Raw genomic sequence first — 15,592 nt, forward strand, 5'->3', positions numbered from 1 at the left:
ACAAAGTACTATTAACTATCAAAGTACTACTATTAAATCAAACAAAGTACTATCAACTATCAAACAAAGTACTATCAACTATCAGACAAAGTACTATTAACTATCAAAGTACTATTAACTATCAGACAAAGTACTATCAACTATCAAACAAAGTACTATCAACTATCAGACAAAGTACTATCAACTATCAGACAAAGTACTATCAACTATCTGACAAAGTACAACTATATTAACTATCAAACAAAGTACTATCAACTATCAGACAAAGTACTATCAACTATCAGACAAAGTACTCTATCAGACAAAGTAACTATCAGACAAAGTACTATTAACTATCAAACAAAGTACTATTAACTATCAGACAAAGTACTATTAACTATCAGACAAAGTACTATTAACTATCAAACAAAGTACTATTAACTATCAGACAAAGTGCTATCAGCTATCAGACAAAGGAACAGAAAATCATTATCTTATGCTGAAATTCTACGTCCAAAACGTTAGCACGTTTATTCATAATCACTGGACTATAAACCTGCTTCATTAAAGCAAGTCATCATCGTTCATAATTATTGTTGTTGTCATCGTTGTCCTCAGCAACCTCTTCAGTGTTGAAGGTTATTTGTGAGCATCCTCAAAATGAAGCATTCCACAAAAGGAAATCTCACAATAGTAAATGTAAATCATAGTGACGTGTGATAAACTACCTGGTCGTTTGATAAAGTTTGGTTGACATGGAAAATGAAATGATTGGAATGCCTGTTTGTTGTCTGAAGTAATCACGTGGACGACACAATTGTCGTCAGCAATGAACCCGCGTAACAATTCCTGTTCATCCGCTCGCTGAACAGTGCTGTCAACACTACATGAAATAACAATGATCTGACGTACTGGTACGATGACTGACAACAAAAGCTTGAAAGACGCCATGCACTTAACAAATACAGCTGCATTCAGTCTCCTGCTTTAAAAAAATATCTCAGGTACTCACATCAAACGTCAGCTCATTGTGTTAATACGAACACTACTTTTTTTGTACCCTCGATGCGAAAGACTCGCGATAAGGGCTTCTCGCGGAATGAAATGTGGTCTTCTTGCGGAAAGAAATGTTCCAGCGATCGCAGCAAGGGCGCAGTATTCTCGCGCTTCGGATGCCATCAAACTGATTGACTATTCCACAGTTGGGAATGTAAGGTGTATTTGTAATTAAACATGCTTTGTCAATAACCAACTAGCCGTATATTGTGTTTACTTGATGAACATGCTACTTTAATGTTAAATACCTACCGTGAAAAAAGTATATTCAAAAGCTAACAGAAATGAAACTATTTGGCTGATCGTTATTAATAGAATTCTGCTCGCAGTGACGTGCACATGAGCATTGGAAAGACAGCTGATGGATCTGAGCATATTAAGAGTGAAACCATCTTTACTTCAGTTTGGGGAGAAGTTCCTTGTTAGTGCCTAATGTTCATGTCACACTGCCTCGTGTGTCACTGCTGTCAACAATATGAAAATATAACGTTACCGACATCATGAGCCTCGTCTGAAGAACCGCTTCAGCTACTTTTAGAGAAGCTGTAGCCAGACCTCACAGTTTGAAGCCGCTTAGCACATTAAGGCATTAAAATATTTTATCTTGTTTCATATTTACCCTTCATTTCAAAAGTTGATGAAGATCTGTTATATCTATATTTTGAGAAAATAGATCCCATGGATAAATATCAGTCTGCACGGGAAAGCCTCGAGATCAGATTTGGGCGACATAAGGAGCCATTCCATGAAGACGTTTGTCAATGTCAAAGCGTTCACGTTTCATTGAGCCGAACGAAGCATGGGAAGGAAATAAGAACGTGGACTGCTTCAAGTGATGATTCGAGCAGCTTTGTTCTGAATGTTTTGTGGCTCTTTAAGCTGTTCATAAGAAGATTCCAGCTCCAGCGGGCTAGAATAAGTGACTGAACAAGATGGCTATGGCATCTGTGGTGAGGAGAAGATGGCGGATGGACTGAATGTTAAATGTAGATGACCACAGGTTCTACCGTCATGCTGAAAGTGATGTCCCATGGCACGTCAAGAGTCAATATCTACACCTAGATTAATAACAGAAACAGAGTTGTCGATTGTGAGATTTTCGGTATTGTCAGTGCTGCGGTTCCTCAGATCTGCTAGGAGACCTATCACATTTTTCAAATCTCATGAGATACAGGGTTAACCCTTTAAAACACTTTCTTTGTCAGTTGCCACACTGAAACTGTCAATCAAGCGTCCGTCAGCAGCAGAACTCATAACATGCCTCTCCTCAGCTCACATAAGCGGGCCGAAATACAGGGTGAACAAGATCGGGTTAGAAACTGAGCCCAGAGGAACGCTACGCTTTTTGAACAGATAATGCATCTGGACGGACTGACCAGAAATGAACAATGAGCATATCATAAATTTAGTAACAACAGAGAGCTTTGAATGCACAGAGCCTTTTAGACAGTGGTCAAATGCATCATATGCTATGTTTGGTGTTACACTTTTTCAGTAAAGTACAGATTCTCGTACTTTTTAGGGTTGGGTCCAGTTCGGGACCGCAGCTTCCACCATAGAGCTTGCAGCAGTCTGTATCTTCGACAAAGATGTCATACAGTTTTAGCCGGGTGACTTCACACAGGAGTGATATGTGGTGTAGAACCAGACCTTGCAGGGCTTCTGAGCCATGCTTGCCAAGTAATACTCACTTCAATGCCTCCCACGTATATGCGAGTGAAGTGTATTGATGGACGAATCAATGTTCGAGTACATACAGCGACATAAGTTTCTTAAACGTGATTATTGTGTAGCTCTCCTTAATGCAAATTTACAATCTACTCAAAACACCGACCTCAATCCATGCCGCCACACTCAATTTTTTCGCTAACAAGCAACAGCCCGAGTTCAATTTCGTCATGGTAGAATGGAATGGAAATTAACATATTGAGCTCAGTGTTTCATGTCATCTCACTGGTCGATTCTGTCGACACTAAATTAATCAGTTGAAACTTCACGCTGCGCACTTGCATCCGAATTCAATTTAGTGAATTATTTCCTATTTATTTAAGACTGTTTGATCAAGCCAAAAATCAACAATCCCCGACGTTCACTCCAAGAATGGAGTAATTCTAAAATGATGACTATAGTTAATGGTTGTTTAAACTATTAATGGATTTCATAAATATGGAAACTTTGAGTGACATGATCATAAAACGTGAATAGATAACACAACGACCCTGCCCCGTACCTGGCGCTACATAGTCTACTCAAAAGAAATATATTAGTACAGTTAATCTGTCATTCCTTATGAGTACTGTGATAACATATGTTATAAGGCAGTGTTATACCTTGAGCAACAGTGTTTCGCCCGTTACACATTGTACCTGTGGAGGTATTAAGGCGTTATATTTACTAGACAGAGTTATGAGGCTTCAAACAGAATATTACAGAATGATCTGGAAAGTGCTACAATGATCTTATTGCAGAATCATCAAGCTGAAGGAGGTATCAGATGAGCTACAATGATCGTATTCCAGAATCATCAAGCTGAAAGAGGTATAGATGAGTTACAATGATCTTATTCCAGAATCATCAAGCTGAAAGAGGTATCACATGAGCTACAATGATCTTATTCCAGAATCATCAAGCTGAAAGAGGTATCACATGAGCTACAATGATCTTATTCCAGAATCATCAAGCTGAAAGAGGTATCACATGAGCTACAATGATCTTATTCCAGAATCATCAAGCTGAAAGAGGTATCAGATGAGTTACAATAATCTTATTCCAGAATCATCAAGCTGAAAGAGGTATCAGATGAGCTACAATGATCTTATTCCAGACTCATCAAGCTGAAAGAGGTATCACATGAGCTACAATGATCTTATTCCAGAATCATCAAGCTGAAAGAGGGATCACATGAGCTACAATGATCTTATTCCAGAATCATCAAGCTGAAAGAGGTATCAGATGAGCTACAATAATCTTATTCCAGAATCATCAAGCTGAAAGAGGTATCAGATGAGCTACAATGATCTTATTCCAGACTCATCAAGCTGAAAGAGGTATCACATGAGCTACAATGATCTTATTCCAGAATCATCAAGCTGAAAGAGGTATCACATGAGCTACAATGATCTTATTCCAGAATCATCAAGCTGAAAGAGGTATCAGATCACATGAGCTACAATACAATGATCTTATTCCAGACTTAGGTATCAGATGAGCTACAATGATCATTCCAGAATCATCAAGCTGAAAGAGGTATCAGATGAGTTACAATGATCTTATTCCAGAATCATCAAGCTGAAAGAGGTATCAGATGAGCTACAATGATCTTATTCCAGAATCATCAAGCTGAAAGAGGTATCAGATGAGCTACAATGATCTTATTCCAGACTCATCAAGCTGAAAGAGGTATCACATGAGCTACAATGATCTTATTCCAGAATCATCAAGCTGAAAGAGGTATCAGATGAGCTACAATGATCTTATTCCAGAATCATCAAGGTGAAAGAGGTATCAAATGAGCTACAATGATCTTATTCCAGAATCATCAAGCTGAAAGAGGTATCAGATGAGCTACAATGATCTTATTCCAGAATCATTAAGCTGAAAGAGGTATCAGATGAGCTACAATGATCTTATTCCAGACTCATCAAGCTGAAAGAGGACGGATAACTTCTTTGAGTGGCATTTTAGAAGTTGGGAAGTACAATATAGAACAAACTTTATGGATCTCAACTTCTTTTTATTCGTGAGTGCGACGTTATGCTTGACAACGGTACAAGAATCTGTATCGAAACGTCGCACTCACGAATAAAAAGAAGTTGTTATCCATAAAGTTTGTTCTATAAAGCTGAAAGAGGGATCACATGAGCTACAATGATCTTATTCCAGAATCATCAAGCTGAAAGAGGTATCACATGAGCTACAATGATCTTATTCCAGACTCATCAAGCTGAAAGAGGTATCACATGAGCTACAATGATCTTATTGCAGACACATCTAGCTGAAAGAGAGATCACATGAGCTACAATGATCTTATTCAAGACTCATCAAGCTGAAAGAGAGATCACATGAGCTACAATGATCTTATTCCAGACACATCAAGCTGAAAGAGGGATCACATGAGCTACAATGATCTTATTCCAGAATCATCAAGCTGAAAGAGGTATCACATGAGCTACAATGATCTTATTCCAGACACGTCAAGCTGAAAGAGGGATCACATGAGCTACAATGATCTTATTCCAGAATCATCAAGGTGAAAGAGGTATCACATGAGCTACAATGATCTTATTCCAGACACATCAAGCTGAAAGAGAGATCACATGAGCTACAATGATCTTATTCCAGACACATCAAGCTGAAAGAGGGATCACATGAGCTACAATGATCTTATTCCAGAATCATCAAGCTGAAAGAGGTATCACATGAGCTACAATGATCTTATTCCAGACACATCAAGCTGAAAGAGAGATCACATGAGCTACAATGATCTTATTCCAGACACATCAAGCTGAAAGAGAGATCACATGAGCTACAATGTACATGTAGCTGTAGCCTCTGATCTGATTCGTGTTATCACTCTCTGCCCCGAGATACTCATACCTAGACATAATTATTAGAAGTTCGATTACTGTTACTGAGAGGTGAGCATTGCACTCATTGCCTATATTGCTATAGTTACTGCTCGTCTAATGTGTACGGCCACACTATGTTTACTGCCATAGAGACACCTTTGCATCGACTTGTTTTGATTTGTGAAGTTAGTTAATTTAGAATACAATTGTTAAAGTGAGTGAGTGAGGTTAGCTTTATGCCGCCTTTAGCAATATCAAAGCAGGGGACACCAGAAATAGGCTTCACACATTGTACCCATGTGGGGAATCGAACCCGGGTCTTCAGCGTGACGAGCGAACACTTTAACCACTAGGCTACTCTACCATCCACAATTGTTAGTATATCTTTGTTGTTTGCTGTTTTCGCACATGTTTCTTTTTACGGACTGATTCCCGATTAACCTTTCAGTTTCGGCTTGGTTTCAACACGTACCAAATAGAAGCGATCAAAGCCTTTCCACATCTTTATGAAATCGCTGCTATTTAGCAAACCCAATTGTACTATTCCGACTATATTATGAACAATCATGTGTTTGTATGTATGTGTATTTCAAACTCAGCAATATTACAGCTGGATGACTGCGGTCTGTAAATGATTGACTCCAGACCAGAAAGACCAGTGATTGACATCAAGAAACTTGTGGTTTCCGAGCTTGTGCTTATGAATCACTATCCAATTGTGATGATACCAGTTTCTCTGTAATGCTATCGTCTATCGACCATCAATACCATTTGTTGTCCGAAAAAGTAAACGAAGAATATTTTAGAAGGCTAAAATGTCAGGATATTGAAAATGAAACGAACCAACTAACTCGTTAATAGATATGCGTGAAGATAACCATGAGGAGAATTTAAAAGTACTTTCGGAGCCCTGGCGTGACTATCATATACATATGTTATTATCGATAGAAAAAAACAAAGAGTATTTACGTAAAAGCATTCAAATGTCAAAAGTCACTAACTATTCACTTTGGGGGTTTTTGACGGGTAAACAAGAACGTGATGACAGAAAGATATGAGGACAGATGAATTGGCCAGAACCATCCTGTATGAACCGGTAGGTTATAATTAGTAGGAACACTACTGAGTGACAATGTAGGCAGGAGGGGTGGGGGAGTTGCAGCTTAGCTTAAGTCTGAGTGGTTGGTACTGACAGGAATCAATAGTGATACACTGATGTCCGAACACATCTGCCAGATAGTCGACAGTTGTCAGTGAGCCATCACAGCAACATCCTGCATGAAGGTCATAATTTCAATAACTGTGAACTTAATCAACTTCCTTGACATAATTTAGATTTATTGACACGGCCATTATTTTGTGAATGACAATAATTTGAATGATGTGTCTCGGACATGATTATGAAAATGACAATTATTTGCCAGGGCATTTTCTAGCATCTTCGGATTGCCGTTACCACCCGGTGTCACTAATTATCCATTCGTTTTGCCTTTCACGTCTTATGAAATCTGTTTTCATGGATAATTCGAGACTAACGTAGATGTTTTAAACTCACAATAGAAAATTGGTTTGTATATTTCCTAATGAGAATACAAACAAATGCATGCTAACTAAACCATGATGTTCAGCATTCAGCAGAACATGGGAAAATGAAGATATACATACCGAAATTCAGGGGAAAGTGAAAGCTTCCCTCCCTACACACTGCTTCTTTAGCAGGCAGTGGCACAAATCACACAGCGTACAGTACGGAGTACGAAGTTGACTTCCGTTAATTATGCCTGTCCTCATCATCAAACTAAAACGACACACACCATCAGTTTACTTCAAATCGGTCCAATACGGTGCTGTATGACCATAGTGCATAGGTTGTAGTCAATATGTTCACATGTCAGTTAACTGCCTATTATTCCAGTTACCTTTTAAATTGATGGAAACATGGTCCACTTATTTGACAGCATTGCTAAAACATATTATTTCAGGGCATGAAATTAAATTGGTGGAATTCGTTAATGTGATAAAATAGACAGAGTTTTCATGTAAAATCAATTAATACAATATTTAGGTGTTTTGGCAAATGTTTACATCATTGGGACACATTTGTTGTAGCATAGTTTAACCTATTAAATAATCATGTTACTCTTGATGTACACGATTCCCTACCTACAGGAACATATATTCCCATTGGATGGCATATGTTGCATCTGTTCTGTTATTTATATAACTGTTTACTGTCTATATAGTTCCACGTGTCACTACTCCTTGGGTAATAAATTATGTTATAATGCGATCATTGAATAACTAATTCATGAAGTAGATCGAGTTTCTTTGCTTCGGAAACAATCTATTTAAAGATTTTGTGACTTTTACGGTAAGATCATTTTTTCATCAATTTGGGCATATATTTCCACAGTGCCTGGGAACATTAGGATCAGAAAATCTTTTTATTATTTTATGTCAGAATGAAAATTCAGGGCGGTACAAGATTGGATTGAGTGAGTGAGTTTAGCTTGACGCCGCACTCAGCAATATTCCAGCCATATGGCGGCGGACTGGACCAGACAATCCAGTGATCAACAGCATGAGCATCGATCTGCGCAATTGGGAACCGATGACATGTGTCAACCAAGTCAACGAGACTGACCACCCGATCCCGTTAGTCGCCTCCTACGACAAGCATTGGTTACTGAAGATCAGTATTCTAACCCGAACCTTCAAGATTGGAAACAGAACAAAGACGGACATTCTAACATTCATGATATTCTAACTGAACCACCATAGACGACGAGAGAGACTACCGTAATGTATCTATGAAACGTCACTGACTTGACAGTTAATTTAATTATATGATGACTAAAAGAATCACAATCGCAGGAGAATCGCAATACCATATTGAAGGTAGAGATAAACCTCCATCCTTTGTAACCTTGGTTTCAAAACTGGACTGAAATATTCGCCCTATGGAAACTGGCTCGGCATATGTTCCAGACTCACTATTCTGTGGCGTTGACCTTTTGAACTTTAAAATATGTCTTTCGTCTGTTACTGTTTTTTCTGTTGATACGATAGCGTTTTATGATGCCGTTAGCCGCTCATAAATTAATAAGTCAATCTCCGAAAGCGTCAGTTTCAAAACCCATCTGAAAATTTGCGATGGAGTGATGATATGAACAGTCCCGTATATCTCATGAGGGAGAGAGAGAGAGAGACAGGAGGAGGGAGAGGGAGAGAGAGAGGGAGGGAGAGAGAGGAGAGGGAGGGAGGAGAGAGGAGGAAGAGAGAGAGAGAGAGAGAGAGGAGGAGGGAGGGAGAGAGAGAGAGAGGGAGGGAGAGACTGACTGACTGAGTTTAGTTTTACGTCGCTTTTAGCAATATTCCAGCAACATCACGGCGGGGGACACCAGAAATGGGCTTCACACAATGTACCCATGTGGGGATTCGAACCCGGGTCTTCGGGGAGGGAGAGAGAGAGAGCGAGGGAGGGAGAGAGAAAGAGAGGGGAGGAGAGAGAGAGGGGGAGGGAGGGAGAGAGAGAGGGGGGGAGAGAGAGAGAGAAAGATATATATATATAGAGAGAGAGAGAGAGAGATATCGGGTGGGGGCAACAAAAAGAAAGAAAGAGAGGAGAAGAAATGGGAGCGACAGTAATGTGTGTACTTGGACACTGAATTCCAGAAGAAAAGCGAATTTTACAAATGTTTTAAATGACATGTAATGAGACATAAACCATAGCTAATTGGTGTATATCCAGTGCTCAGTTCGACATTCTCGCGACTACGTGAGGTGTATGTTCTGCGAATGGAGGCCACACTCAGTGCCAGTTTCAATGACTGTTGGGTGATGTTACCAAATGGTGCATTCTAACGACGTCTGTTTTCACATAACACATCTGCTTATGAATAAGGATCTTGAGTGGTTGTTCACGTTAAGACTGATGTTGTGTTATTTGCATGTTTCCATACGCACATAAGCCATATATAGAAATAACATCATGAAATATATTATGTTACATAAAAGTCAACCTTAATATTATTTTAGGCTTCAGAGTTACAATACTCCACCCTCGAACTTTCATCCTAGAAAGAGCTAAAACTTCAAGGAATTGGCTATTTAATAATTATTTAACGACATGAGATTATCGCTGTGTATGCAGTCATAATCACTGGCCACATCATATCGTTCTGAAACACTGAAGATAGATATGTACCTCTGTGTTAGGTCATCACGTTTAGTGACAAATGTGATGTGGATCAAGAAATAAAGTTTTTCCTTAGCTTGACTTGGTGTATAAAACTGAAACTTCTATTGTTTTGACAGGATTGATGTTGATTCATTCCTGAGACAAAAACATGATATGATGGGCCCATCAATATTTGTTTCTTTGATGTTACGGAACTTTAGAATCTGGCACAAAAGATGAATATCTTCAGGTTTTTTAGTCAAATCAGTGCTGATGAGTGATTTCGGCAGAATTCAACAAATTGCCATTTATAGATGTCACCTGATCAAAGTTCTTGGATGCAAAAGTGAATGTAGTGATGCTTCTTATAATGGTTACGTTCTTGGAGGCCCTGACTTTTGAGAAGAGGCATCATACTTTAGACAACTGCTGGCTGGGACAGATTGAACTTGATAGATTTCAGTTTCCTCTTTGTCAGTTTGTGCATTTTACCAATGCCACTGTCACGCACTGACGCAACCCACTATGAAAGACAACCAAGGTTCCCCGCCTCTTTTGTCCCATTCCTGTATATCACAGTCTTGGTTCGGTAGTCATTAGTTAAGGAATTTACGCCATGAGCTGCCAAGTCCCATATTCATACTTCAGCACACATTTCAATAGCTGTACGCAGCATAAATTGCAAGCTTTTGTTTAAAACATGTAACAACGCACATGTGAAGTGCTAAAAGCGAACGTTGGCCTACATGTTCATCGATTATTCACTTCAAGTACCTCAGTATCAGCAATAAACACATACAATTGTTGGGAAACGACAACAACTCGTAAACATGTTTACTTATCCACATTTCGTGAGACAATAAACTCGCCACAATGATCATTTCCCGGAGATATTTTGCGCAGGAAATGTTTACATATTTTTGCGAGCATCTTATCACTTTCAGTAATGCATTCAAAATATTAACATCACTATTTTGCCTTTTACGCCAGTGGAAACCGCAGATCATCGAGACTGGCTATTTGCTGTATTTACAGGTAAATGTCCAAAGAATATAAAGTCGGAAGACGTTTTTAAACAACACATACTATTGAATGTTGATTTTGTCTATTGCGGGAAATGATTATTAGTTGCCAACAGCTGTAGGGACTGGTTACATTAACGGCTATTTAATAAAACGATAAAGAATAGTGAGCCTACTTTTTTCGAACCGTAGGATCAAAATGCAAGAGGATTAGAATGACATATGTTTGATTCCGAAGACAAACGACCGGCCCATAATCCTTGTAATTTTTAAATTCAAATCATTAGAATAGAGTAAGGAGGATTTAAACTGAACATATTTTTGGATTCAGTCATGAAGACGACGAAGATGATGGAACTGTCGACAGTCAACCAAGGGATAACACCAACACCTTTGTTAACTAACTGTCATAAATCCGTGAAAGAAAAGCAATCAAAACATAAAGGTCTGGATCATGCAGTTATGTATTGTTTCTAACGCTATTGAAAATATAGATCTTATGTAACACATGTCAGTTTTAACTTTTACAATATTTAACCCGTCCAAACAAAAGCCATTGTTAGCTTTGTCTTAAACATGCAAACGTATGTTCTCCAGGTTTGAATTATAATCGCTAAAATGTTAATTTATTACCTTTAGATTATTTTTTCGTTTGTTTTCAAACCCATTTCTCAAGAATACTACATTTTCTAAGATATGACATTCCTTATGAATAAAAGATAACATACTATGTGCATTAATGATTATATGATTAAATGTGAGATTTTGAAATGCCAAAATAATTTCTACGTACTTGTTCAATTAGCATGAATTTATTCCCTCGCACCACTGTAAACTTAGACTGATAGGAATCAGGATGTTATTTGGTTCAGTTCCAATTTAGGGGCGGTGGGGTAGCCTAGTGGTTAAAGCGTTGGCTCGTCACGCCGAAGACCCGGGTTCGATTCCCCACATGGGCACAATGTGTTAAGCCCATTTCTGGTGTTCCCCGCCGTGATATTGCTGGAATATTGCTAAAAGCGGCGTAAAACTAAACTCAGTCAGTCAGTCAGTCAGTTCCAATTTAAGCTTAGCGAGCGGTGGGGTAGCCTAGTGGTTAAAGCGTTCGCTCGTCACGCCGAAGACCCAGGTTCGATAACCACAAGGGTACAATGTGTGAGACCCATTTCTTGTGTCCCCCGCCATGATGTTGCTGGAATATTACTAAAAGCAGCGTAAAACCAAACTCCAAAGTTTAGTGAGGAATACAAGTTTGAAACCAATGCCGTACAGGCCGACATGCTGTTATCTGGCTGTTGAAGGTCGATTTTGTCATTCCAAGTTCGCGAAAGGTTAGGCGAGGTGAAATGGGCTTTAACGTCGTACTTGAGAATACTTTGCTCATATGACGACGTGCATGTGTGTATATGAGTGGCTGCTTGTACTATGTAGTTGACTACACCATTGTTGCTAGTTTTATAGTGCTAGCCCACTGAGATACCATGCCGCAGTTAATCATGAATACCCCTCTCAGACACATTATACTGACTCCGAACCGACCAGTCCTTGTTGTACCCATTAATGCCGAGCGCCTTAGGCCTGGACCAACAAGTACCATATTTTAACATCTTTTGGGGATCGAACCCGCGACCTTCCGCTCTCCGAGCGACGCTCTAACCACTACACCACGGAGGCGGCCTCACGAAAGGTCGCTCTGAGTTCACCAGTTGATGTTCTCAGATCTTTCATTGAACGATGGCAAACACCATGCTATGAGTTCGACGAGACTGTCTTCAAGCCATCAAGAGGGAAGTGAATCTGGACTAGATTGATAATTCCTGTGAATTTGCAGCATATTCCAGGCATATATTCCAGAAACGTAGCATTGCACACGAACATTCCCATGTCAGTTATGGACAATAGTTGTACAGGAAACTACGCTTGTAACGAACGTTCTTATAACGAATTGACGGATGTAACAACTGGCTTTTCTCCTGATATATGCTGTATGTTTTACTCGATGTGTACAACAAACTACGGTTGTAACGAACTAAAATAGTGGCCCCTTTGAGTTCGTTATAACCGTAGTTTACAGTATTACACTTAACGACAGGATGAAACTTCAGCTGTATGGAAACCTCCCAGAGTAAAATCTAACAGTAAACCTTCACAAGTTAATTCTCCTTCGCCGACTATGTACAATTTACTTGAGTGAGTGGCTTGGTTTAAAGTAACGGTTATCATTATTTCATATATATCACAGCGTGCCAAGTTGATGCGGGTCAAAGACATTTGCTATTTTGGTGAACTCATACCAACATAATCATGGTGAATCTTAGGTTTCTGGCACACCCAAGGGACGCAACTCTTCATGTCAAAATATGGCGCATGAAACAACCGAACCACTAATGTTTACAGTAAACTGTGGCTAATATAACGCAAAAATCAAATAGTTTTTCGATGGTTATGTATTTGATACCGGTATCATAGAGGTGTTTTGCATCTTAGGTAAGTCGTGTTTCGGCGACGGTGCCCAGACGACATGCATTTGTTGTACGGTCGTTTCTCTTTGGTATTTTACGTTAAAACATACATGTGAGGTGAGGTGAAATTGGGTTTAACGTCGTGCTTGAGAATATTTCGCTCATATGACGACGTGCATGCGTGTGTATGTGTATGTGCGGCTGCTTGTACTAGCCCAGACTGAAGCTGGTTTTATAGTGCTAGCCCACTGAGATACCATGCCGCAGTGAAGCATTGATACCCCACTCAGACACAGTATACTGACTCCGAGCCGACCAGTCCTTGTTGTACCCATTAATGCCAAGCGCCAAGCAGGTACCAACAAGTACCATATTTTAACGTCTTTTGGTATGACGCGGTCGGGGATCGAACCCGCGACCTTCCGCTCTCCGGGCGGACGCTCTAACCACTACACCGTTAAAACATACAGATATGTGTGTGATTATCCTGATTAATTTCGTATGCATGGATAAAGAAGTCATGAATAAAAGATTAAAATTATATTTTTTGGCGTATAGCAATCGATAAGGAAGCGGAACGAACAATACTTGTTTTCTGAAAAACTATTTTCGTGGTTATTGTTTTGAGGTTCTTTCGTCGCTATGTCTGAAATGGTGACGAGCGGGGTTTGTTTTTAAAGCTGATTAATTAGTTCCAGCAGGTGAAAAGCTGCCGGTATGAACAAGGCGTTTCTATGGGGATAATAGAAGCTACACAGAGAGTTCCCGGATGTAAATGTTGGACAATGAACCAAAGAACCTGGAACTTTCGAAAATCACAGGTCCTCTCTCTGCTGTGAAATATTTATACCACATGTCCGCGAATACGTAATCTTATCTTGCCTCATCGCTGGCATTCGTCACAAACACATACAAAGGCAAGTCAAGTGTTCAGAACAAACATGGTGACATCAGGGAATCATGGTCACTAATGCCTCAAAGTTTAACATTGTCTACCCTAAATCATTTTGAAAGCTTTAATGCGCCCTTGCATACTGTGAGCCTAATCAAACAACCCTCGTCTCATTAAAACCCTCCTAGTAAACGCATGCTCGATTTTACTTCAAAAGTTGTGACATTCAGACACCCAATGCAGGTGCCATGACCCTGGACGCTTCCCTGTTTTGTTGTCCGTCACACGGACTTCTTGCCACTCACCATTTTAAATTTTGGAACTATTCTACCACGTATGAACTTCAACGGATCATAAAGGATATTGAAAGTTTGAAACTTAGTATGGGCATTCCACCGATTGTAATTGTGTGGAGGTAGTCGTTTTCATGTCAATATCAGTTTTCCATAACTTCCGTCTTGTGCCAGATTTTGGTTTTGTGACATTGTCTGATTATGGTTCATAGGTTATTAAGCATGCACGGAATTTCCAACGAATACAGCAATGTAAGGAACCAGACAAAAATATATATGCGATATATACTTTATCAGCTGATGTACAAGATGTTTTAATCAACACTTCTTTATGTTTTTATTCTGACACGTGAAGATTCGGGTTAGAATTGGTTCAGCAACCCATGCCTGTCGTAAGAGGCGACTAACGGGTTCGGGCGGTCATGCTCACTGACTTGGTTGACAAATATCGTATCCCAACTGCTTAGATCGATACTCGTGATATTGATCACTGGATTGTCTGGTCCAGTCACGATTATTTACAGACCGCCGCCATTTGGTTGGAATATTGCCGAGTAGATAAACAATCATTTTATGCTAAAAACATATTTCATATTTTCTCAAATCGAAATGTTTTCACTATTCGTTAAATACGATATATGTGAAAACGTTTATGTAAACACCCGCGATAAAACGTTCATATAGCTGGAAAAAATAGAAAACTATTTGTAGCATCAGCTAGTAAAATGTACAAACGCATTATGAAACTGTTGTCAGTTTACCTGCTAGAGTCGTGCACAAATACTCCACCCACACCGCTCCCAGGCATGTGACAATGTAGTTCTAGACAAGATGGCTACCCGCAATCCCCACTGATCGATCGTTCACATCAGCAATGCTGACAAGCCCACGTCAGCGGTGGAACCTGACACCAACATGTGTACATTGCAGCATTGGTGAAACGAGACTACTTGCTTAAGGGTGGAGTGATTGAGGTAAATTTCATTTTGTACAACAAAGGTCAAATGCCTACGGGTCTGTGGAATTCTCTTTGACTTTTATTCCTCTAAGCCATTGAATACTTGAATGGTTTGGAAGGGGGGGAGGGGGTGCGCTTCTTGGTAAGGGGAGGGGATGATGATGCTTGTCCGACCTCATGAA

At 39.6% G+C, this 15,592-nt stretch overlaps 1 protein-coding gene across 1 annotated transcript in view; it reads right to left on the reverse strand.

Moving 5' to 3' along the window:
* Window positions 1-15,310, reverse strand: part of LOC124257517 — a 110,152-nt gene extending 94,842 nt beyond the window's left edge. The window contains exon 1 of the mRNA XM_046691603.1: window positions 15,214-15,310. Within this exon, the coding sequence (XP_046547559.1) occupies window positions 15,214-15,260 (47 nt within the window). The 5' untranslated portion in view covers window positions 15,261-15,310. The remainder of the gene's footprint in view (window positions 1-15,213) is intronic.
* Window positions 15,311-15,592: the final 282 nt, after the last annotated feature.

This window comes from Haliotis rubra, unplaced genomic scaffold, assembly GCF_003918875.1.
Source record: "Haliotis rubra isolate DU_JTF1 unplaced genomic scaffold, ASM391887v1 Scf664, whole genome shotgun sequence".
Classification (NCBI taxonomy): Eukaryota; Metazoa; Mollusca; class Gastropoda; order Lepetellida; family Haliotidae; genus Haliotis; species Haliotis rubra.